Below are 23573 nucleotides of genomic sequence, written 5' to 3'. Positions count from 1 at the left end.
TTTCTGCACAGTTATGAGCTTAAAGAAAGTGTGAGCTACACCTAATGAGGCTGGGCAGACTCAGGCCACGCTGTGTTCCTGATGTTCTGAGGTCTGTGTGACAGCAGACTGATTTCAGACCAGCTGCTGATGCCGCTGATCGTAAACAAACAAGTGAACAGTGACAGTCAGCAGATCTGCGGCCTGCTGAGAGATGGATGAGCAGCTGTCTTTTTCTTGCTTCCCAAAAAGCCTGGTGTTCAACTGCACACACACACACACACACACACACACACACACACACACACACACACACACACACACACACACACACACACACACACACACACACACACACACACACACACACACACACACACACACACACACACACCTCGCACATAGCTGGAGACTCTGAGCAGGAGGCTCGACCTGTGTTGCTCTGACAAGAACTCGTCACCGGCTTACACTTCACTCCCACAATCAGCAGCCTTGTCAGCTCCTCTCTGTCAATGACAGCTTGGCACACACTACGATGAGTGTGTGTATATATTTGTGAGTTTCCTGCCTTATCTGCTCTCCCACTACCCCACTACCAGGAGTTACACTACGGAGGCACAAATGTGTCTCCACTCTTCCCACCCTCGACCCCCTCCTGAGTGGCTGAGATCTGTGTGTGTCTGTATGTTTTTGCGCTACATTCCCCTTCTCCATGCCCCCCACTCCCCCTGACAGCACGATGAGGTGCAGGGAGGACAACTGAAGCGACTGTCACACTCTGCCGATGGGAGAGATGGCAGGATGATCGAAAGAGGGGAAGACAATGAGAGTGAGAATGAGGGAGGGGAAGACGGATCGACAGCTGAAGATGGATAGAGAGAGAGTCGAGGCAGCAGAGAGAGAGAGAGCATTCAAGACAAGGTGACGGACCTGGGGAGACTTCACTGAGCCGAGTCCTGGATAATGGCCGACAGAGCCGAGGCCTGCGTAGGAGGGATGTCAAGGGCACTCAGCATCAAGCCTCTAAAAGGCTGCCTTGCCAAGTACTGTGATAAAAAAGGTTATGGCTTCAATATTCAGTCGGATCATATAGCACAGGAGCGTGGGCTGCGGTCCAAATCAATTCATTTGGACAGATGTCTTACTCGCAATGAAGCTGTTTGTAGGAGATTCATAGCATGCTGTTTACTGTTAGCCGACGTTATTACCCGGAGCACCCTAGGGGTTAAGTGTGTTGCTCAAGGGCGCTGTGACGGTGAACCGAACAGCTGATGGACATGAAATTGCTGTTCAGGAACTTCAACAACTGATGCTTCAGTTACAGTACACATTCACAGCATCGCAAATCAGTCAGCGGCTTCTTTACGACTTGAATTTAAATCATTAGCGTGCAACCTCTTTCCCTGCTTTACCTCCCCCAAGTGTCCAGATGTGTGTCTTTGCTCGAGTGTATCCAGAGTTCACTGCGTTCGCCCTCCCCGCAGTGCCGAATGACTGACAAACTCTATTACACCACCCAGGTTAGAAGATCTCGAATGCATAATTGAACATTAATTAACAACTGGAGTTTCTATAACTGATGATCAGACTGAATGCGCAGCCAATGAAACCGGTCTTTTGCACACTGAAACGCTGCTCTCTTCTTCCTTTTTTCCATCTCCTTCCCTCTTGCCCTTAGGTTTTTATTCCTTTCTCCTTCCCTAAGGATAACATAACTTCTTACATGTCCTCCTCTTTCCAGCTCTGCACGAGGGTCCTCCTCGTGTCATGGAACTCCGTGCCAGGGTGCATGTACTTTCCACACTTGTCTGACATTTATTCTTGTGTTCTGAGATGCACAGTGAATGATTCTTTGCTTGATCAGCGGCTCGATCCAACATCCCCTTAACGTGCACGATAAGGTGCTGCTATTATCCTCGCCTCCCACCACCAAGGGGCTCAAGCATACTGTACTAGCTTGAGTAACTTTTCCGGGGGAGTTAAAATCACAGTAGCGGACTGTAGCTGTGAACAAAATAGCAGAAGAGATCAACACCGAGGATCTTGAAGCAAACACATGTATTGTGCGCTCACACTTCCTCTTTTTACACACAGACTTTTTTTTCTCACCCTTCTCTTTTAACTTCTCTCCCTTCTCACATCCTGCTGATCATTCCTTCACCCCTGCTCCGCTCCCCGCCCTTCCGTGCTCTATTGATCATTCGCTTCACAAGTCTGAGCAATGAGTTATTGAGTCGATATTCACAGCAGTGCCCACACAGAGGCTGAACAAAAAGTGTTTTGATGAAAAAGTACAAGGGCTACAGCATACGTGCTACCTACAGCAGGGCAGAGGCCTCACAAAGGTAGAAAAATAGATATATGTCGCGTTGCTTCTGAAGACAATATGAGAGCCAAACTCAGGTGGTCTAAGTTTCTTTTGCAGTATTTTGTGAGCCTGGTCAGAGGAAACAATTTAATGAGGCCCCCGTTTATTGAAACACACGTCATGTGTTGGTTTTGTTTTTCAAGCTTTTTGTAATGTTAATACTCTCTAACTCAAACAGGGCTAGAATTGATTAATGATCGAAACGTGAATTACATTGAAGAGGGGAGGAAAGATACACACTGCAATGGATTATCATTTCTCATCAGTGACAAAGGGGATGAGTAAGAGAATTTTATTGCTCTTATAAAACTGCTAAAATCAAATCCTCTAGAATAACTGACATGATACATTAATCAAAACTGTCCTTTAAAGGTCACATATTATGGAAACACACTTCAACATGTTCCTCTAACTCTAATATGTGTCCCTAGTCTCTCTACAAACCCCCCAATGATGAGAAAAGTCCATCCTCTCCGTCTTCTGTCTGCTCCACTTTTCAGAAAATGTGTGCTCAAACAGGCCGTTTGGAGATTTTCCCTTCATGACATCACAAAGGGCAGTAACCCCTCCCCCAGGTGGGTGACACTCCCACAGCTATGTGTTTGTTCTGCCCTCTGAGTCTGCCTTCTCACCGTAAACAATAGGACACGAGAAAGCCAGAGCCACCTAGCATCAGAGGTAGTACTTTCTTTATACTCTGTAAAAGTGACATCATGGCTACCATGTGTTTCATAAGAGAGTCAAAGTTACAGTTACCTGTTTATTTGAGGATATTATTTCCTGTTGTTTTCACACTTTGCTTTTTATCTGCTTTTGCGTTTTTTAAGCCACACAACAAATAACACCTTTTTGGCTGAACTTGTGTGTGTCTGACTTTAATGAGCATCGAGTACGCTCCGACCACTGAAGTCCACATTCATGCTCACAATGAAGTGTCTCTGCTTCATTGTCATGGCAGATTGTGCTCTGTGGGTTGTTAACATCTCCCAACTACAGTCATTCTCATTTCATCTAATGGCCCTATGCTCAGCAGGTTCACAAATCTCAGCGCAAGGACTGATACCACAATTTATTAAGAGACTTCTGGAGAAGTTCAGTGCACTTCCACGAGCCCTGAATGAAAAAAAAAAACGTAGCTCAGAGATGTGCGAGCAATAACCTCCCTGACTTATTGTCTCAATCAAACACAAACATTTCCTTTGATTTGAGTCTAATATGTATAGACGGATGTGAACTTATCCCCAGCACATTACATACTCCTTAAATCGTTGCCATTTTCTCTTTAAAACACCAAACGTATCGGTGATAATCTAATGAGTGAGCTGATTGACAGAGCGGAGGCAACAATAACAGAGATGATGCAGAGCCGAGAAGAAGCACTTTGAGCCTGAATGGCCTCGTAAAAACCGACGACAGCAGTAATCAATGTGGAAACCCTGAGAAACCCTCCTATTAACTGTCTCATAAACATATCCTAACATTGGCATTTACCAGTTCAGACACAGTGAGCTGGAGATGCTCGACTCCGCCATCGGAGGCATCATTTGTTGCCAAGGTGATTTGAGTTGTGTGGGATTGTTTGAGGTTTTTTACAGAGCCCCCCTGAGAACAAAAACAAGTTTAGCAGACAAAACTTTACCACAGCTATATATTTCAGAATTGACTTGTTGCAGTCTGCAGTTGGATGTTGTTCAGGGATTTTATCGGCACTTTGTCACTTTAAGTTGTTTGAGTCTACAGTTTTACAGTCTTGTCAGTCGGCTGTAAAGAGAGCTCCGATTGCATAAATAGTTGTTTTTCTTTCTGCTGGATTTCCTACACTTGGTAATGAGTGTATTTGTATGCATCTGTATGCTGGTGTGTTTCTATGATGAGAAAATGAGCATGTATCACACGGAGTCTGCAACAGCACCGACACAAAGCTTTGCAGTTAATCCACCTTTATGCTTTTACGCTGAAGCAAACAGAGCTGTCATATTAGTGACACAACCAGGAAAGGTACAGAAGGTCATGTTTTGTTTCTGTCCATTTATTTTAGTGTTATTGTCATTTCCTGTTTTATTTTGTACTCACCCTTGCCTCTGTCTTTCAGAATCTGCTCCTCATGTTTTCCTGCCTTGTGACTCCCTCGCCCTGATTGTGCTCACCCGTGTCTCATTATCCTCTGATTGTCTGTGTATTTAATCCCTGGCTGTGTCTGAAATCACTCCCTATTCACTCTATGGTGAGCGCGCCATTTTGTAGTGCGAATTCTGAGTGAGCATGGTCATACCCTATATAGTCCAGTCAATGTATCCCACAATGCATTGTGGAGAGAGTGGTGTTTTGGGTGCGTTCGAATTGTCCCTCCTATCTCCTTTCCCTATCCACTTTACCTTAACCCCGTGGAAAATGTCATGAGGTTAAGGAAAGATGTTAGGAGAATTCATAAAGGACTTTGGGAAAGACGATCTCGTTGCTCTGACAATCCGACCACATTTTCCACTAGTCCACGTCATTTAATGCGACGGGCCGGCGGAGGTTAATGATGTGGGTCCGGTGTTGAAACTACAATGTTCTGAAAATGGACTACAAAAAGCGCATCTAAAAACCTTTCCCCTGTGCCTTCTTGCCGGTGAAATAATCCTAATTAACACAAGGTTGGGATTTAAATAAAAGCAATATAGACTACCAGGCCACAAGTAACAAACGTGAAACCATCAGCTTCCTGTCCACTCAGAAATCAACATCAAAATAAATATGATTGTATGAAATTAATTGTTACATTTATGATAGCCTACACATAATATTTTAAGCATACAAATGTACAACTGCACAGCATTCTTAAGTGAATTAAATATGTTGAATAAAACATCATCTGATAAAAATGTCTCTTTTTATCCCTTTCATGATCTGTGTCACTTTATGATCATCGTTCATTTTCATGAACGGTCGGATGTGCGACTCGCTTTAAATGTTGCGACCGCAAGGAATTGTGGGGCGGCATATCTCATCTCCTTTGGTAAAGGATGGTCCGGTGTATCCTATGCTAAAGGAGGTTATAAAGGAAGCATTGACCCACCTTTCCTTAACTTTTACAGAATTCGAACGGCTCTTATCATGGCCGCCACTTAAATGCTTCCGGGGTTAAGGTAAAGTGGATAGTGAAAGGAGATAAGAGGGACAATTCGAACGCACCCAGTGACTCGACTGCTCTCAGACGGACGGGAGGAGCGACCAGCGTGAACACAGGAACACAATAAAGTTCCTATTTGGAGCGTTTTTTTCCTGAAATCTACGATCAGTTTTAATACAGAGTCAAAGATCATCAACGTTAGTGACGGTAGTTTGTCCTCATGATGATGACAGACGAGAGACCAAAGTCTGTGAGCAGGAATAAACATGTTTCATTATATCTCAAATTCAAGTCTTTATTAATTGTAAATGTTTTGTGAAAATACACTCAGTATAACAGAAGTTATCACTTAAAGTCATGCTGTTATTTACCGTTGATCCTTGGCCGTTGTTAAGCTGCACGTTTTAGTTGAGCGACAACAATGACGTCACTGTCAGAGGCCGGCAAGTGAGCGAGTCGTGTCTGAAATGTTTTTTTTTTATTTTGCTGAGTGAGTGCACGATATAGTCCCCTACATATAACTCGCTCTATAGTGAGTAGGGAGGAGGGAATGAGGGAGTGATTTCGGACACAGCCCCTGTGTTTCCTCCCTCATGCTGCCAGTTCACAGTGTGTTCCTTGTGTCGCCTAGTTCTAGAATTTTTCTTCCAGTGAGCCTTTAAGTGTTTTTTTTACCTTGCCTACCTTCTTGTTTTTTTTTTTTGCCCGCCGTTTTTGGATTCTTTGCACCTCTTTATGCTGATCTGTGTCCTGACCTGGACTGGTTATTAAACACTGCTTTTACTGAACCTGCACATTTTTGCACAAATTTACAATTTTCTGCACAAAAACAGAATATTGTGCCATCAAAAGTAGTTTCCATTAAACTCTTGAAACTGTAAATATATAATTCATATGTATTGAAATTGTTTCTGTTTGTATGTTGAAACCTACATCGTGGCTCGAGCCTGATCCTCAGATGAGACTTGACTCACTCTCTAAATGAAACACTCTCTAGTCTCGACTTGGACTTGCATTGTGTGACTCATGAACATCTGTGGCTGCAGCAAATTTTAATTTTTTTTAAAGGTAGAAAGCCTCACAAGCAGAGCGAAGCTGCGTTACCGCCCAGGCAGGCAGAAGCGTGAAGCGGTGAGACCACAGGCTGCCAGACATCATTATCTCTCTCAGCAGTCCCACACACGCTCTCGAACTCGGTAAGACTTATGGATTCTCGGGCGAAAGACACTCGCAAAAGAACAACAACAAAAATAACAACAGCGCCAGTGTTTTGCAAAAGACACTGAACACCCGTCTCTGGAGCCATATGTGTCTGTAGAGACTTACAGGATGCAATCCTGCCAGGACAACGGCAGGATTTTCCTTCTCTAACACTGCTTCACTTTCACCATTCAGACTCGTTCAGTTAAGAACACAGACTTGCCGAAGGTGGTCTGCCCACAACTTCTTCAGCGGGGGAATAATGAAAAAGAAAAGCTACCTTATGAAAGGAAAAGTACAGAAACTTGCAGAGGCGTAGACACTAAGGCCCGGTCTCTTGCTGCATGAACAATTCTACTATTTTTCTCTGTATCCACATCTCCATCCATCTTAATGGAACAAAGTCTATTTAAACTTATAAAGGAGCTTTACACACAGTAGCTTTGTTAAGAATCTGAACCTGGAGGGCTCCTCTCCAGTTTCACAGGGAAAAAAAAGAAATGAAGGGAAGCTTTCACTTTTCACATCCAGAGCTCTGTAAAGAAGCCAGCAGGATCCACATAGCTGGCAGGATTAGGCTTAACAAATCACCTTTCTTTACTTTAATGCAAACAGACAAAAGAAGCAGATACACTGATCCAGCCTGTTCAGCATCCAGGTGAAGGAGAGAAGACGGCACATTTGATGAGACACAATTGATAAAGAGACACAAATAGAAGTGCTTTCAATCAGCATAAGGTTGCTATCAAAGTGAGAGATTGTCAACTCGAGCATCTCCATCCATCACGCCCCAAGCTTATCAGCAGCACAGACATTGTTATTTTCTTTGAAATTGGATTTAATTCTAAAGAAACACTGGCACCACAATCTGAAGACATGTACACGGAGAGATGTACCAACACGAGGATTGTACACACTTTGTTAGCATGAGGAAACACAACATGAGATCCATTCATGATGGAACCTAAAGGGGACATTTTATGAAAAATCCACTTCTACAGTGTTTCTGAACATATATTTGGGTAACCTGAGTGTCTACTGACCCACAAAATGTGAAATAATTCCATCCAGTCCTTTGTTTGTGGTCTGCATTAGTCTTACAACACAGAGAAAAATGCTCTGTTTCAAATTTGCTCGCCTTGTGATGTCACAGTTGGATTCTGGTTTAAAAAAAATCCCCTTCTCTGGTATCTCCACCCATGGACTTCACCCCCAGCCTAGAGCAAAACATTTGCGCAGGTCAGCCATTTTTATTCTCGCTACAGAGGGGGAGCTCATTGCATTTAAAGAGACACACACACCAAAACGGAGCGTTCTGAGAGAGCTGGTTTATACAGGGTCACAAACCTCCTCTGGTGCTTGATTCATGTTATATTTTGACCAAAGCAGATGTTTAATTTAGACCACAGGGGACTGTTTGAAAAGCTGGAAAAGGGGTATAATATAACCTCTTTAAAGCCAGTCGTTAGCGCTACACTTTGAAGCCGATTTAGACCTGATTTTTGATTTTCAATGATTGTGTAGTTGGGCCAAATTTCAACCTACGAGCCGATTCCCCAACTTCAGGACTTTTCTTTTCCTGATCAAATGCCTGCACAGATCGACAGACAATGTCTGAAATCACCATGGCAACGCAGGCATGCCTATTAAATCTGTCTTCCCCCTCATATCGTGAAAGAAAAATTGACAGGAAATATCTGCGGACTTCCAGCTGACAGGGAATATTTTTGATGATTTAGCCGCTAGTAACCTTTTGTGTGCGTGCGTGTGTCACAGACAGAGTGAGTGTTTTTCCCAGTGTGTGTATTTAAGCCATATGAGACAACTGAAATACACAGATCTTCGACCTCCATCTGTGGGAGTTTTCTATTGACATTTGAAAAAGCTCCTTCCTGTGTGAGCACATAAATGGTGATGGCTTGGTCGCGCGTCATAAACGATTCAGTGGCACAGTGTGAGCTGACATTCCACTTTTCTACAATCGTAATGTACACACCGGGTATAAAAAAATCTCTCCAGAGTTAAAGGAGCAATCTGTAAGATATCTACTGAGTGAAATGATAAAGTGATCTTACTATATGATCAGACATTAAGGAAACATGCTATGTTGAAGTGTTGTCTTCTCTGACAACAACACAGCAGCCAGTATGTCCTCCTTCTAACTTTAGATTCTGGTCCTGAATGCTCTAGATTTGTTTGGACCAGAGAAGGTAGGCGGTTTTAAGGCACCCCCACACGGCCGTTTTGGACGCCCCTCGGTTTTCCAGATATGAGAGCAGTTATCAGGTCAAACCAACAGGTGCTGCAGCGATGGAAGCGGGCAAGAGAAGTGGTTCAGATAGAAGTGATTGTACCCGACCTAAAAAGCCTCTGCATGTTTCTAATAAGCTCCACGAGCAGAAACGTGCTCAAACTAGGATCAATATTGGAGATGCTTTTGAAAAATAGAGAGAGGTTAGAACACAGAAAGGTTTACAGACCGATGCAGAGCTGGATAAACACTGAAGCTCAACTGTCAACAACTTTCAACAGGCACAGCAGCGTCTCAGATAGACCCTGTCGCCTGCTTATTGCACTGTGTACGTTTGGCAGTGGGTCGCGGGTCACTCACAAGACGTGTGTAAGTCTTTAGAGCACTAGACAGTTAGCCCATCTCTGTACAGTTTGATAGAATGGCTGAGGCTTTTTCAACAATCTGCCATTTAGGTGCTATATGTTATTTTTTCCCCTTAGAGACAACATGACATGACCTAAGTTCCTGATTCCTGATATCCGGCCATAGTGGTAGGATGGTTATTTTTGTTGTGACGTGTCAGGGAAACTTTGTGCATGCTCTTTGGTATCTTTTGAACACCTAAGTAGAGCATGATCAGAACTAATGCTGTAAGAGATATTTGACTTCCTTTTCTTCTATTATCTAAAAAAGGAAGGAATCTTTCACACTTTTGGAAAAGACTCAAACAGGCTGACTTAAACAGTAATGAGCAGTGATTGGATGGTTCTTACCTGAGGGGTTGAGCAGCCGCCAGGTGATTGCAGGATCCGGCCTGCCACTCGCCAAACAACTGAGCGTCACGTTACTGCCTTCGTTCACGACGATGTCTTCTGACACCTTGTAGATGTTGGCTGGAACTGCAGACACAAGAGACATAATATCAGGTAAGATTTTTAATGTCACAGAGTAATTCGTCTTTCTTTACACACACACTTTCCAGAAAGACCTTTCCGGTAGAAATTCCAGCTATTCAACCATGCCAGCTACTGTACTCCCACTACATAGTTTACCATCCCTTCATAGAAACTATTGGCTATAACCAAAGGTTAAATGTAAACACAAGCTGACCTTGATTTTCTCAGTGCAAGGAAAAGTTAAGAAAAGCTTTGCAGAACCTTTTATTCTCCTCCTGCTTAGCCCTCAGAGGCACTTACAGTAAACTTTCTCAATCCAGGATCCAAATAAGCAATTTAATCTCCCGCCCCGGGACCTGAGCTCATGAAAACAGATTGCTTCTCTTGTCATACGGGGACACACTAGACGCTTGGCGCTGATTCCGAGGTTAGAGACGTACTCGCAGGAAAGCCAGCTCTGATATACAACCCCAAATTTAAAGGTGAAATAAAGAATCTTTTTATGCGTGTGTATGTGACACTGATGTTCAAAGTAACACGGAGCTACTTCAACTCGACGCAGTGCTTAATGATCATCCTGCGCCGCTATCACCATCTTCTCCTCACTCCTTCTGCACTCACTCCCACACAAACAGAGAGAAAGCTAGAGAGAGGGAGAGAGAGGGAAACCTTTACTCTGGCAGAAAACAACTCGGATGAATTAAAGAGATACCGTTGGCTTTGAAGCAAGTCAGCAGCAAAGATGCAATCAATCATGAAGATGGGGAGGGCATACATCTCTGTTTTCACAAACTGCAGGTGAAGTCATTGGGATAAAGTATTGTATAGAAAGATACGAGGGTAGAAATTCAAATAATGATCGACGACTTTGGAATAGGATGAAAGTTGAGACGTGCACAAAGCAGGCAAACAAAGATGAGTAACTTATTTCTCCGTAGTTTATTCTAATTTCAGGGTATGCGTGCGTGTGTGTGTGTGTGTATGTGTGAGGGATCTGCATCACTTTGAGCTGAACACACTTTAAGCCGTTTAGTCTATCTTGTATAAACTTCCGCTTTTTTTTAAAGGATATTAAAATAAAGACAAAAGTAATGTCACTTAATCATTACTTATGGGCCTCCATACATGTGTGGTGGTGACTGTCATTTGATGTTTTGGTTTGTCTGGTTTGACATGGGACGTTTCTGGGTAAGGAGCTGGTGTGTTTCCTCCAGCCAATGACAGCGCAGCAGGTGAGTTTGGGAGTGGATACAATTCCACGATTAGATTCGATTCAAACTGGGCGAGTATGACGGTCGCGGACGTAGCGGCAAAGAAGAGAAAACATAATCATAGTGAGGCAAAAAGCCAAGGGGAAAAAGCTTGTTCTGAAACAAGGGTGAACCTTGTGTCAGCTTTCACACCGGGAGGCAGAGTTGGTCTGCTTTCTGTTGGACAGGCAGGTGACAAACACGGGCGGTTAGCTTGTGCAGCAGTAAACGTTCACACTACGTGCTGCAGTGAGTGTGAGCTTCTGGTAAGAGCCCAGGAGGAGGGGCCCAGTTTGAAAGCTGAGTATTTAAGCTGCAATGAATACTGCTAGTGACTCTACCTTGAATATAATTTGTCACTCAGGTGAAATGTGAATTAAGGACGTCTATTTGCTCAATGGTCCATTCTGAAATACAAACGATGCATCAGACTGTGTGTGTGTGTGTGTCATTGACCTGCAGATACACGGTGGTGTAATCAAATGTAATTGCCATGATTAAAATAACAGACTGCACTCTCTACACTCATCACTCATCCATATTTATCTAACCTTTTAAATGTCAACAGCAGGTTTAGGATGCTAATCTAGAAAAAAACACAAGCGTTACCTGCAGCAGCACAATGAGAATCAGAAAGCTTGTGACACTTCTAGAGATCAACAACTGTTGGGCACTTGAACCCCAAACTGCTCCGCTCAAGTTACTCTGTGGCCCTACAAAGGAATGTGTCTTTGTAGCACAAACCTTTACATGGCCGCTTTAAAACATTCATCTGGATATGCTACACAGCACTGATCTGTATGTGCTTATCTGGCTATAACAAAAACACATATGGAAAATCAATGCGGAAACCATTTAAGAGTTCCAAGTTGTAAACACATTTTGCGAGAGTGGATCACGAGGGAATTCATCTGCGATCTCAATCTGATAGAAGTCGCCGTGTTGAAATTGAAATAAAGCTGCTCCCCGCTCCTTCTTATCGACCGTGTTTTCTAAGAAACAATATTCCACTGTTTGTCTCTTTCAGATTGTTTCTCCGGCTAGGTTGTTATTGAAGCTTTGTCTGTGTGCAGCATCACTAACGGTACCGACACTAACATCTTTCTGTCACACAAACACTCGCACAACATCCCCGAGTAAACCCATCTCTCTAATACCGCCTGACAGGACTGTCACCACGGTGTCACACAGCATTTTAAATGAAGCCATATAGAGCTATTTGCTGTAGTCAAATGACCAAACCAAATGAAGATGTGTTTTGCAGATATGAGGAGATGGAATAGCCGGGCGCAGGCAGCACTCGATTGAGGTGACAAAGAATCCAATTGGCTTTTTTTCCCCCCATCCTCGGAAAACAACTAAAGCTGGGTTGGAAAGTTGATTGGCTGAATAGGATGTGTGACCGCAGAATTAATCCCGGGGAGCACAGATAAAAATGGATCTGGTATGAAACAATTGCTCACAGTCTGATAACCCTGTCACCTTTATGAATAGGCGGGAAGAGGAAAGACGAGTAGAAGGGAAGGATGTAGGGAAGAAAAGGAGTGTGAATGACATTTCAGCACAAAGTATAGCGCCTGGCGTCCAGCTGCCAGCGCTGAAGGGGGGGGTGGAGAAGAAAAGAATGAATGGTAATCTTAGTCATAGGTCAACCTTCGAGGAACAATGTTGGAAAGGGCAGCTCTTTGAAAAGCACTTTACCTCTGCTGCTGCAGGACGGATGCAGTCCTTAGAGATACAATGCACTAGACGCTCATGTTTTCCCTACGGCTGCGTGAGTGTGTGAATTATGGTATCAACTGCAGCACGGGCTTAAAAAAACATCCACATTCAACGTCAGGTTGGGTGCAAAAGAAATGTGCATGCTCCATTTCACAAATACACTCGGGCTTCCTTTGGGGAATATCTATTTTTCTGCTTTATTCTGATTTGATTTCATTGTTCTCACAGCAGCTACAGGAGCATGTTCCCTCTTCAAGTTTGGCAGGTTGCACCACCCAAAGAGAAAAAAAAAACATCAGGTCCTCTCCGACTAATGATCTCGGACTTGGTTTGATTTTTTTTTCAAATCCTCATGAAAATAATAAATCTCTGATGAAAATGTTATAAATACACTGACCTTGCTTTCAACTCTAATTTCAAACATCAAAGAAATGAAGGGAAGAGGGATGGGGAGACAGAGAGAGCGAGAGAGGGGGAGGAAGAGCAGAGGGAGGAAGAGTAATTAGGAAGGAGAGTTTGTGTTTGTGGGTTTGTGCATGAAGTGTGCGCCTGCGTGGAGGAAGGAGAAAGACAGAGAGAACGAGCGCCACAGGCAGCTCTGTGCGTCCATGTGACAAGTTAGCCACCTCATTTATTCATCATTGGAGGCGATAAAGCGCTGATCTTGTTAAGTTTGCACAATTATATTCTCCTTTCATATCTGGTTAATTTAACATGCCATCAAGACTATTTTCTGATGACATCTCTGAGAATGATTCTTTAAGGTTACATTTCGATGAACAGCCAATAAAAACTCAGACAGGGTGACCTGCTATAATCCTTATTTTAAATGTGTTGTAAAGCTCTGCAGCACTTTCGTTTCATTCTATGATCTTTACTGTTCCATCCATTCAGGTGACTTCATTTGATAGGACAGTTGAGTAAAGCCTCAATTCCACCAGATGCGTTTTCAGTCCATCTCAAGCTGATCTTTTTTTTGCCGGATGCCAGAGCACTGCGCATCAATTCAGCACAGAAAAGATCGAGGGTGAAGGGAAGTCAGACACGGAAACAACATTAAAACATCCGGTTTATTCTCAGAAAGAACAGTGACCTTATTTGTGTTTGATTTTGTGTTTTAAACGGTTTTATACTGATAATACTTTAGTATCATCTTGTGCCGTCCCGAGTGAACCTGTAAAGGTATCGCGGGTATTCCTTTGACACGGCACTCCAGCTGTGCAGCTGTGCTGCTGCAGCCTGTGGGTGTTGACGGACGAGGGTGCATGGAGCCGTAATGGAGCAGTGCGGAAACACAATGCACATGTATCTGGTGGACGTTCTGGGTAAGAAGTCAGGGACAGTTGCGTATCACATGTGGGAAAGAAGCCACATGTCGGGCTTGAATCCCAGCGCCTGCTTGGAGTTCTAAAGCCTCCATACACAGATAGTGACGTAGCCACTAGGCCATTAGTCAAGGGAGAAAGAAGACCAACACTTGCAAAATAACAGCAAACATGCCAAATTACAGAATGATTCAGTGTGTTTTCAGAGAAAGAATGACCCAACTTGTTGAAACACTACTCAGAAAGAAGAGAGCTCCACCATGTCCTCTCTCTCCCTTTCTGCATTTCTCCCCCTCTGCTCTCCATCTCTTACCCCCACAGGTGCTCCTTTTCTCTGATGTTTCAAAAATATGCCAAAGTCTTCGCTCGGTGATGCAAACGTACCGAGCATGAAATTAACCTTTGAACTGAAGCAGGGAAGGCATCGTAGAGGATGCAGCCTGGCGCACCTGCACTCTGTCAGATTGCTTTATATTCTCGCTAAAGTGCTCATTATGGTTCAAGGATTACTGCACCAAACCCCATTCCACCATCCTTTTGAACACAAACAGGAAACAATAAACAACAAGACGGCTTCGGGATTTGACTGTGAAATTCATTCTCGTACCTCGCACCACTGCAGGATATTGGTCAAAACAACACAACACATGCAAGTCTATGGACACCGAAATGAGAAGCAGCGCAAACGTAACAGAAACTTAAGTGAAGTTTACATTTGGTACAAGCACTTGGAAGGCACAGTCACAGCTCCTTTAGAACAAAGACATTAAAGTGTGGAACAGCAATAAATCATCCATACCGCCACTGCTTCTGTGTATACCATTTGACTTGTTTAGTGCGTTTCCCCTTTGGCTCGTTCTGTTCCCTCCTACATTTACCCCCCGCTGGCTCTCAATGTGACATTTGTAGGAGTGATGTGGCAGGGAGTGCAGAAGAGGCGTGCGATTACGCTCAGCTAATTTGAAACCATTAGAAGATAATCAGGAGAGAGCACTCGCAGCTCTTTAGCTTTTAGCTTTTAGTGCTTGGAAGCTTTACTGCCAATTACTTACTTTCCGTAAAACAAGGTCGCTGCAAAACCTCGGATTCAAAGGCCACAAAAAGAACAATATAACCTGCGAGTCGGCCACCAGGGATGCTGCTGACAAAAATCTGAGATTGAATATAATTGACTTAAAAAATAATTAGCTGTGTGTTATTTTGGTCTTTCTAACTTATTCTGCATCACTGTACTTTGGCACCTTTTACCTCAAATCTGTTATTGCAGAAACTAAAAAGGGATCTTGACCATTCAAGTGCTGAAAAAGGAACGACTATAATAAATCCTTTTCACTGGATTTGGCTAGTTCAGGTGAAAGGAAGAGGAGAAGCACACCCACCCCCTCTTACATGGAAATCTTTGATAAATCTGCCACTAAAATGTGCACCCTTTTACAAAATCCGACTTACTGAACGACTCAAAAGCCAAAAGAAAAAAAGGAGCGAAAAGGTAATCGCTGCGCTACATCTCCAAATGTCTGCAATGTGCTCGTGTTGATAAAGAATATCTCTTTAGATTAACACTAAGCCTTGTGGCTGAGCCGTCAGATGTAGTCTAAGTTCTGAGTAATGCACACGCGCACACACACACACACGCACACCTGCACGCACACACGCATGCACACCTGCATGCACACGCACACACACACGTGACAGTCATAAACACACATTTTGTTTTCTGCAGCTTAGGCAGTATGCTCCTGTGTGACTCACTGTTAATATCCAGCGTTCATCCCTTCAATTATTCATGTTGACAGTGTTTCTCGATGTAACGACAAGATACTTCTGCATTGCATGAGTCGCATACACACACATTTAGCCCGCTCTCTCGTGTCACCGCATGCAAAATATAGAGGAGCCCTGATCTGATTTGATCTGAGACATCGGGGTGTGTTTTGTGCAGCGACACACATACAAAGTAATTCCTATCGGCCTGGCTGCAGAATTTTAAGGAAAGAGAATGCAAAGGGTGTAATAAGTGGGCTGATAGTGCTGCAGAGGAGGAAACTCAAGTGGCCAGGCTATGCTAGTGGGTCTCCCTACGCCTTCTCATTTGTTACAAATATAGAAGAGATAAGGATGAGAAAAGGGGGGGAAGCTGGAATAGAAGGCACCACCTCCTTTCCATCCCATCTGTAGCCTTCAGGAGCGGCAGTGCTTAAAAAGCCCAGGCAGCCTGTGAAACTTTCAAAGGAAGTGGGGGATACGAGACAGATGCAGTGGCCTGCTGGAGGCGAAGATTGAAGCCGGGGAGGGGGGGGGGAAACTTGGAGCTTTCTCTCTGTTTCTCTGAAGAAAGGATTTTCTACTTTTGAGACCTCTCACGTTTCCATCCATGCCCGGTGTGTAGACCTCGCTCTACTTGGGGACATGGAGGTGATTAATTAAGGAGATGGTTTTTGCAGTCGGCGTTGAAGGTGTGGTTTTTTTTTTCAGACGAGGGTTCTCCGCAAGGGCAGCAACCTCGTAAATCACATGAACATTTAATTGGTGTTTGCACTGAAAGAGGGAAAACAGAGGTGTAAAGTAGAAAGATGTAGCAGCTTCTTGCTAACAAGCTCAACACCGGTAGCCAGGGAGGGTCAAGGAGGAGAAAAAAAATCCAACAGATAGTGTTTTTATTTTTTTCCATGATACCGACTAATGGCAGCTCACCCGTATGAAAAATGTCTGTGTTTATGTATTCCATCTAAGCCGTGGTTCTTATCTCAGTCGTACAAAGGTACCTCAGTAAATCCTTTGCCTTCTCGGGATTAATAGCTTGGCACCCACAACGCCAAAAAAGGTAAAGCAGATTTTTTGCATTCAAGCCTTGAGATGATTTAGAGGTTTAGGATATCATACAACTCATGATAATGAGAAAGACGAAGATGGCTAGACAAGCTAAAACCAAGGTTACAGAATCTGTGCTATAGCTAACATTTCTTCCACTGTTCAATACCACTCGCTGCCCTTTGTTCTTCCACCTCCACATACCATCCCTCATCATGTCACTTTGTCCAGACCAGGGTTGGACGAGATCACACGCACTCCTCGAACCCCACACACCTATGCAGCTAAGTCTGGATGTGTTTTCATGCTCGAACACTTCCCATATTCCTCCCACCGCGGGAAAAAAAACACCATCCCCTCCTCTTTCTTTCTCCAAGGCCGTTTCCGGTTTCAGCCAGAACGGCTGATTCAGCTAAATTTGGCTTCACCGAGGAAAACAGTGCTGTTGTGAAATTTTTCTTTTGCTGCTGCTGCATGTAAGTAAGAAAATTAGAACACTAGTGGCCTATAGGGGGGAGCCCATTATAGTCTGTTGGCCATTTTTACACTTTGACCTCACTCTTCATTCATTGGCTGGAATGGATGAGGGTGGTGGAGGTTGGTGTGGGTGAAAGACCTGTGAAGCAGAGGTTAAACGAAGACGTCCCTGATCTCCCTGTTATTTATTTGTACTGGTTTTCACCTACTGTTGAAGAAAAGAGACTCTTATTACACAATACACAAGGCTTAAATGCTGGTTTGGGCATGCCTAGGTTGCCTGGAAGTCGGAAGGTGGGGAACCATTCTACCACGGGTATCAACACAGAACCATAGACGCCCCTCTGTTTCGGTCCAGCCTCAAACCTACACACTCACCTACACTCAAATCAAAACACTTCTCAGGTGACGCTAGCATAGTGGTTATTGTGCTCCATGCACAGAGGCTATAATCGTCCTAGCGGGCAGCCAGGGTTCGAATCCGACCTGTGGCCCCTTTTCCGCATGTCATTCCGCACTCTCTCTGTCTCTGATTTTCCAACTCCATCCACTGTCCCGTCTTCGATCATAAGAAAACCCAGACAGTATTTTAGGGAGTTATGCAAATTTGAAATGAAACTAGAAGTTCAAAGGAGCAACATACCGTCTCATTGTTCACTCAGGCATTAAAGAAAAAGGTCGATCAAATTACCGCCTGACTCATTGTCCCATTCAGATTGCCTTTCAGCATAATTCCTCTGATCTTAAAAGGATCTCAAGGAGGTGTCGTGAAAGTCAAACCAGCAATCAGCGCAGCGGTTCACCTGAGATGCCCCCAGCTGGAGCAATACAGCAGATCAAAGTGCATCTCCTTTAATGGGGTGAGTGTCTTGTGCATCACTAAGGGTGCATTATGCATATATATGTGTGTGTGTGTGTGTGTGTGTGTGTGTGTGTGTGTGTGTGTGTGTGTGCGTGTGTGGGTATGTGTGTGTGTGTATGTGGCCATTAACGATTCAAACCTCTCCCCTGACTAGCGGCCTCAATACCTCTTCTTTAGCAGCCATTAGCTTCCTCACCTCAGACTGGGGTCCAGAGCGTCTGGATTGCAGCCGTGTTGATCAACTCTGACCACTTTCATTCTAATGACAAAGGAACAACTGGATCGACGTCGGCAAGTCTCGACTCACAACGGTACAAAGTACATCAGTGCAGAAACAAGTCAAAGAACTAAAAGCACCAGAAGGAGCAACAACAAAAAAAGCCCAACACATGAATTTTGTTTGAATGATGTTTATCATTTAAATGTCACACATATATGTGTACACTATTTTTCTATATTATAAAATCCGTTTATGAATGAAAAAGTTCTTGTTTTTATTGGATCTCTTTTAGACCCTCCTGGTCAGGGCTGGCCTGTGGCATATAGGCAGTATCATGAACGTTAGGTTAGCACAGGTCTGACCCGAGCTGTCACAGGGAGCCTCATGTCTGTTTATTCTCCTTCACACAGTGAGGGCAAGAGCCAAGGGCAAAATGCTTGTTGGTACACACCTCCCCGGCTGGGAAATGGATTCTGATCAGGCTTAAAAAAATAAACTCATCAGAATTAATTGGATAAGGTTTGCACGACTCTTTCATGAAGCCTGACAGAGACATGCAAAGTAGTGGAAGTGTTTTTGGTCTCAAGGGATTAAGAAGTTGGAAACTAACAAGAGGTTTCTTCCTTTAAGAACAGCTGCTTGATCAAAAGATGACATATAAAGACGGTTAATACTCAGGTGTTGAGTCAGTCATCTCTCATCTTAAGGTTGGGGTTCCTTGAGCAAGACACTTAAATCTGGAATTGCTCATGATTGGTATAACCAGCGATGTGTGTGAGTACATGTGAATTAAATAAGTTAATACAGATGGGAAACAGATAACAGCCTCGTCCATCAAGGTGTGAATGTGTGTGACCTGCACTGTAAAAGCAGCTTTGAGTAGTCGAGAAGACTAGAAGAGTGCTGCTACACAAGCTCAAGTCCATTTAACCATTTCCCACAAAGGACTCTGGGCCATTTTTTAACTATTTTCTGTTGCTAAAAAGCTTAAATAATAAACATAAGGAAATAAAACATATGTAAACCGAAGATAGAACTAATGTTTGACTGTATTGATCAATTCGAGAATTAAACATGGGAGCAGCTTTAAGCAACCAAAAAGGCATTCATGAATACACTGAGCAGAAATATTGATTTGGGTCATCGACGGCAGAGTTTGCACTTTCAGAAAACTTTGGCCATGTCACCGGCTCAGAAACGTGAAAACGACGAGCTGTCATTGTGTTAGCGTTGATTGGGTTCCAGATCTGTTAGCTCTCAACCAGCATCTTGGTTCCCGCTGGGTGAAGAGCCGTTAACAGCTGGTAAAGTGCAGAGCACCTGACACGCTCAGCGGGAAGCCGAGCCACAGTGCTCCGTACACAGACACACACGCCCAGACTCGGCTCACAGGTGCGGCTGCCGCTGCTTCACCAGCTGGTTGGGAGTGTTGTGTTCATGATTGCCCTTTCTTCAAAAACTCTGCGTGTCACTCTCGCTGCCTTTCAACTACCTTTCTTATCAACCCCTTTTCTCTTCCTCGTAAACATGCACGCTTGGATGCTATTGCTCATTTTGTGAACAGTTGTTACAACACACGTCTTTACACAATACATCCCTTTCTGCCTTCCCATAATGCATTGCATTTCTTATACTGTCGTTCCCTCTTTTCCACTCTTGCCTCATCACTGTCACTCGTTCTCTGTCTCCTCCATTTTCTGTCCTCCTCCCTGCTGTGTCCTTGCTTTGCCTTGAGCTGCAGTCTAATGAGCAAGTGGCTGGTGTTTGGAAAGTGTTTTCTCGCTCTGAGGAGAGATAACAAGCCCATATGTTATATGCCACTGTGGCCACTGCAGCAGCCGACCAGTGCCAACTCTCAAAGACCCTCCCAGGGAAAAAAATATTTCCCATTAAATCCAAAGCTGAGCCATCAAAGTGTCAGGAAGAGGCACATACTCAACAGCACTCAGCTGCTGTGAGACGCCCCTGCATTGGAGAGCAGAGTATTGTAATGAAGAGTCGTAAATATTTTCCCTCCATAAGTGATAAGCATTTTTTTCTCATTAGCGGGGTGTATTTTTAGTTTCTCCCAGGGCCTCTGTTTTGATTACAGAGCGAATGTGTGCTTGTAAAAGAAACATAAAGACACACATGGACTTACATGTGGAATAACTTCAAACAAAAGCAACATCCTCAAGTTGCTATGTACATTACATTTCTTAAATGATGATTAATCACTAGATTTTAGTAGTTAATCGTGATTAATCACATTTTTAATAGCATGTTTGAAATTCCTTTATTTTGTATTTAAAATTAAAAATTGTTACGCTTTTATTTTGAATGTTTGTACTGTCTCAAGCTAAACGTACTTCACTGGCTGTTTGAATACAACCCTGCTTTTATTTTGAAATACAGCAAGCCCCAAAAAGAAATCATAAAAAAAGTCAGTTTTCAACACCATATTTTTCCCAACCCCAGCATTTTAAAAAGCAGAGCTCCGTCACAAAGACATCCAAAGAGACATATGCTCCATCACGAGAGCTGTTTAGCACTCTGCCGTCACATAGACGGTTTGGTATGTAAAGCACTGCATCAGCACTGGCTAACATATGGTGGGACTAAAAAGCAGACCAGACATCTGGTAGGAGAGTGGGCACTGGGAGAAGAAACAGCCAAGTTCACTCGCTAAGAAAGCACCGAGGAAGTGCATGAGGACATCATCCAGACAAAGCACAGGACAGATGTCAGCCAATGCGTTCAGAGAACAATCTAAATAAATAAATAAGGGCGTTAAACTCCTCTCCTGCATATCTGTGACAGTTCAAACTGAGTATATGACAGCACTCACAGAATACAGCTATAGGCTAAATTCCCTGTGAGGCGGAAATCTGTGTTCACAGTGACAAAATCTGACATGCTGATAATTACTAAACTTACTTTGTTATCAGCTTAGCACGTTAGTTCATTGTCTGGCTAATTAACACTTACAGTAAAGGTAAGACTGATAAACCTGTCGTCAGTTTCGTCTACACGTTCTTATCGCAGGAAGTCAAAAACTGACGCTTTTATCAAACATCTTTGACATCTTCTCATCCAGACACAAAAGATATCTTCCAGCTTCTTTGATGAACGCCCTAGGTAGAATGTGTTGTGTAATAATACAGACTGTCTGTACACCTTCAAACAGTTTATGCACAACATCATGAACGGTAGGTTTAAATGAGGTAGCAACACTTTTTGGTTTCACAAACATCGGTGTCCTGAGCGAGGGAAAAGTAAAGGTTGGGAAGTAGTTTGGTGCCTCAGCAGTGCTAAGTTTGGTACAACTGCACCATGGGGCAGCCTCTGAAAGCAGAAATCTCAGCGTGTGTCTGAGTGCAGGCCAGTGCCACTGACTAACACCAGGAGCACACAAAACACAAACGAAAATCCTCACACTGCTCTCTCCCCTTCACGGGGCTAAGTGGCCCTAATAGTTGGAAGTCATTACCAGACCACAGCGGTCCTCGAAAATGGTGCCGCCCGTTAAAAATGAGCAATTTCACCTAATACATAGCACACTCTGTTCAGCAGTGTTGTCCTGTCCCCGAGCAATCCTTCCTGTTTGTGCTCGCATCCAGCCCGTGGTGATAAAAGCGGGATCAAGGCCTAACAGTGGGATTGACCTCAGCATCAGCGAGGAAAGTTCACACACAAGAAAACGACAAACACACAAGGCAGGTGAAGCGTAGCAGTGTAGGGCGCAGACCTTGAAGTAAAGGTGGCAGCTTTCTATTAAACCAAAGAGGGGTGAAATGTTAAAAAGCACACAAAAGGCCATCACAAGCCCGTATATTTACCTACACAGGACATATTCTATGTCTGACACGACCAGAGGCACACTGACACGACCTTTGCACACACCTAACCTCATATTCCCCCCCATGAAAGCAGGTGAGGTCAGGTTTAACCTGTGCCATTTAATCTCACTTCCAGAGGCGTTCACAAGCGCGAGGGGCGCCGTGCCAAAGGGCTGTCCATCCATCTGACAGGCAGGCCCAGGTCACACACGGGATGGAGAAAAAGGATGGAGGGAACGGATACTGGCAGGTTCTGTACAAGTAATGGGTGTGAGAAAAGGGAGCAGGGGCAATGGAGAAAGAAATAGTGGCCCCCTATATCAGGGACTTCGGAGATGCTGTCCAGAAGCGATCGCCACCGGCTCACCTAGTTTAGTCTGTGAAATATTGCTCACCTGCAGCCCCCTGTGAATACCCCTGCTGTTCAGTGTGTCCACAGGATGGCCCCATTTAAATGCATGAGAGCACCTCTCACGGCCAGCATAAAGAAGATTAAAGGGAGACCAGATTTCTTTTTTTCTTTTTTTTAGAGAAATGCAGTCTTGGCAACGTAAGCTTTTCAGCCAAGGAGGAAAAAGGGAATGGTAAATTGTTGCTTTCATTAAAACTTCAAGAAGTCAGTTTCATTATGAAGGTTCAAAGGCAATAGGAAATGTGTGTGGCTGCGCTCTCCCAATGTCTCTCTCTCTCTCTCTCTCTCTCTCTCTCTCTCTGGCCTGTCTGACAGTCTTGTGATTCATCCAGCTTGGTGGCTACATGGAGTAATGGGCAACTACATGTAATCCTGTCCCTCGAGGGCTGGCGTGTATGGATATGTGTCTAGTCACTGGTCTGCTGTCATGCTCGCACCAGGCATAATGAGGCACTGCAGGGCTTATGGCTGGCCTTCACACAAGCCTGAGCTTCTGCAGGGTTTTACTGTGGGCTTCTCAAGTGCTCTAACCCAGGACTTCAATTCCTCACTAACAATGTTTAACTTTAAAAGGTTGACTGTAAGGAGCTGCGAGTGTTTTATTCAAAACAATTGGGTGGTTGTGATCTTAAAGCTGCCCTGATCAAAATAGAACGATGTTTAAAGCATGCAAATGTAAGCATAGAGGGTGCAAACTAAATGTTTTTTTTTTAATATGATACCATGCATACCTGACCTCCTGTGCTGCACAACACATGTGACTGCCTCCACAGTGGAGTCAATAAATAAAAAACAAACAACTCTCACATGTAAACAGAGAATAGCATACCAACGTACAGCACACATAACATCACATGATCCATATTGCACACGATCTGCATAGAA

At 43.8% G+C, this 23573-nt stretch overlaps 1 protein-coding gene and 1 long non-coding RNA gene across 3 annotated transcripts in view; both read right to left on the bottom strand.

Moving 5' to 3' along the window:
- The window catches only part of LOC132979843 (uncharacterized), a 700158-nt gene that overhangs the window by 178802 nt on the left and 497783 nt on the right, over positions 1–23573 (bottom strand). The gene's annotated exons all lie outside the window — the stretch shown is intronic.
- Positions 1–23573, bottom strand: part of lsamp (limbic system associated membrane protein) — a 347849-nt gene that overhangs the window by 29595 nt on the left and 294681 nt on the right. For both annotated transcript variants that reach the window (XM_061045657.1, XM_061045656.1), the window contains one exon: positions 9669–9794. In XM_061045657.1, the coding sequence (XP_060901640.1) occupies positions 9669–9794 (126 nt within the window). The remainder of the gene's footprint in view (positions 1–9668; positions 9795–23573) is intronic.

This window comes from Labrus mixtus, chromosome 9 (genome assembly GCF_963584025.1).
Source record: "Labrus mixtus chromosome 9, fLabMix1.1, whole genome shotgun sequence".
Classification (NCBI taxonomy): Eukaryota; Metazoa; Chordata; class Actinopteri; order Labriformes; family Labridae; genus Labrus; species Labrus mixtus.
This window is presented reverse-complemented; position numbering and strand designations above follow the sequence as displayed.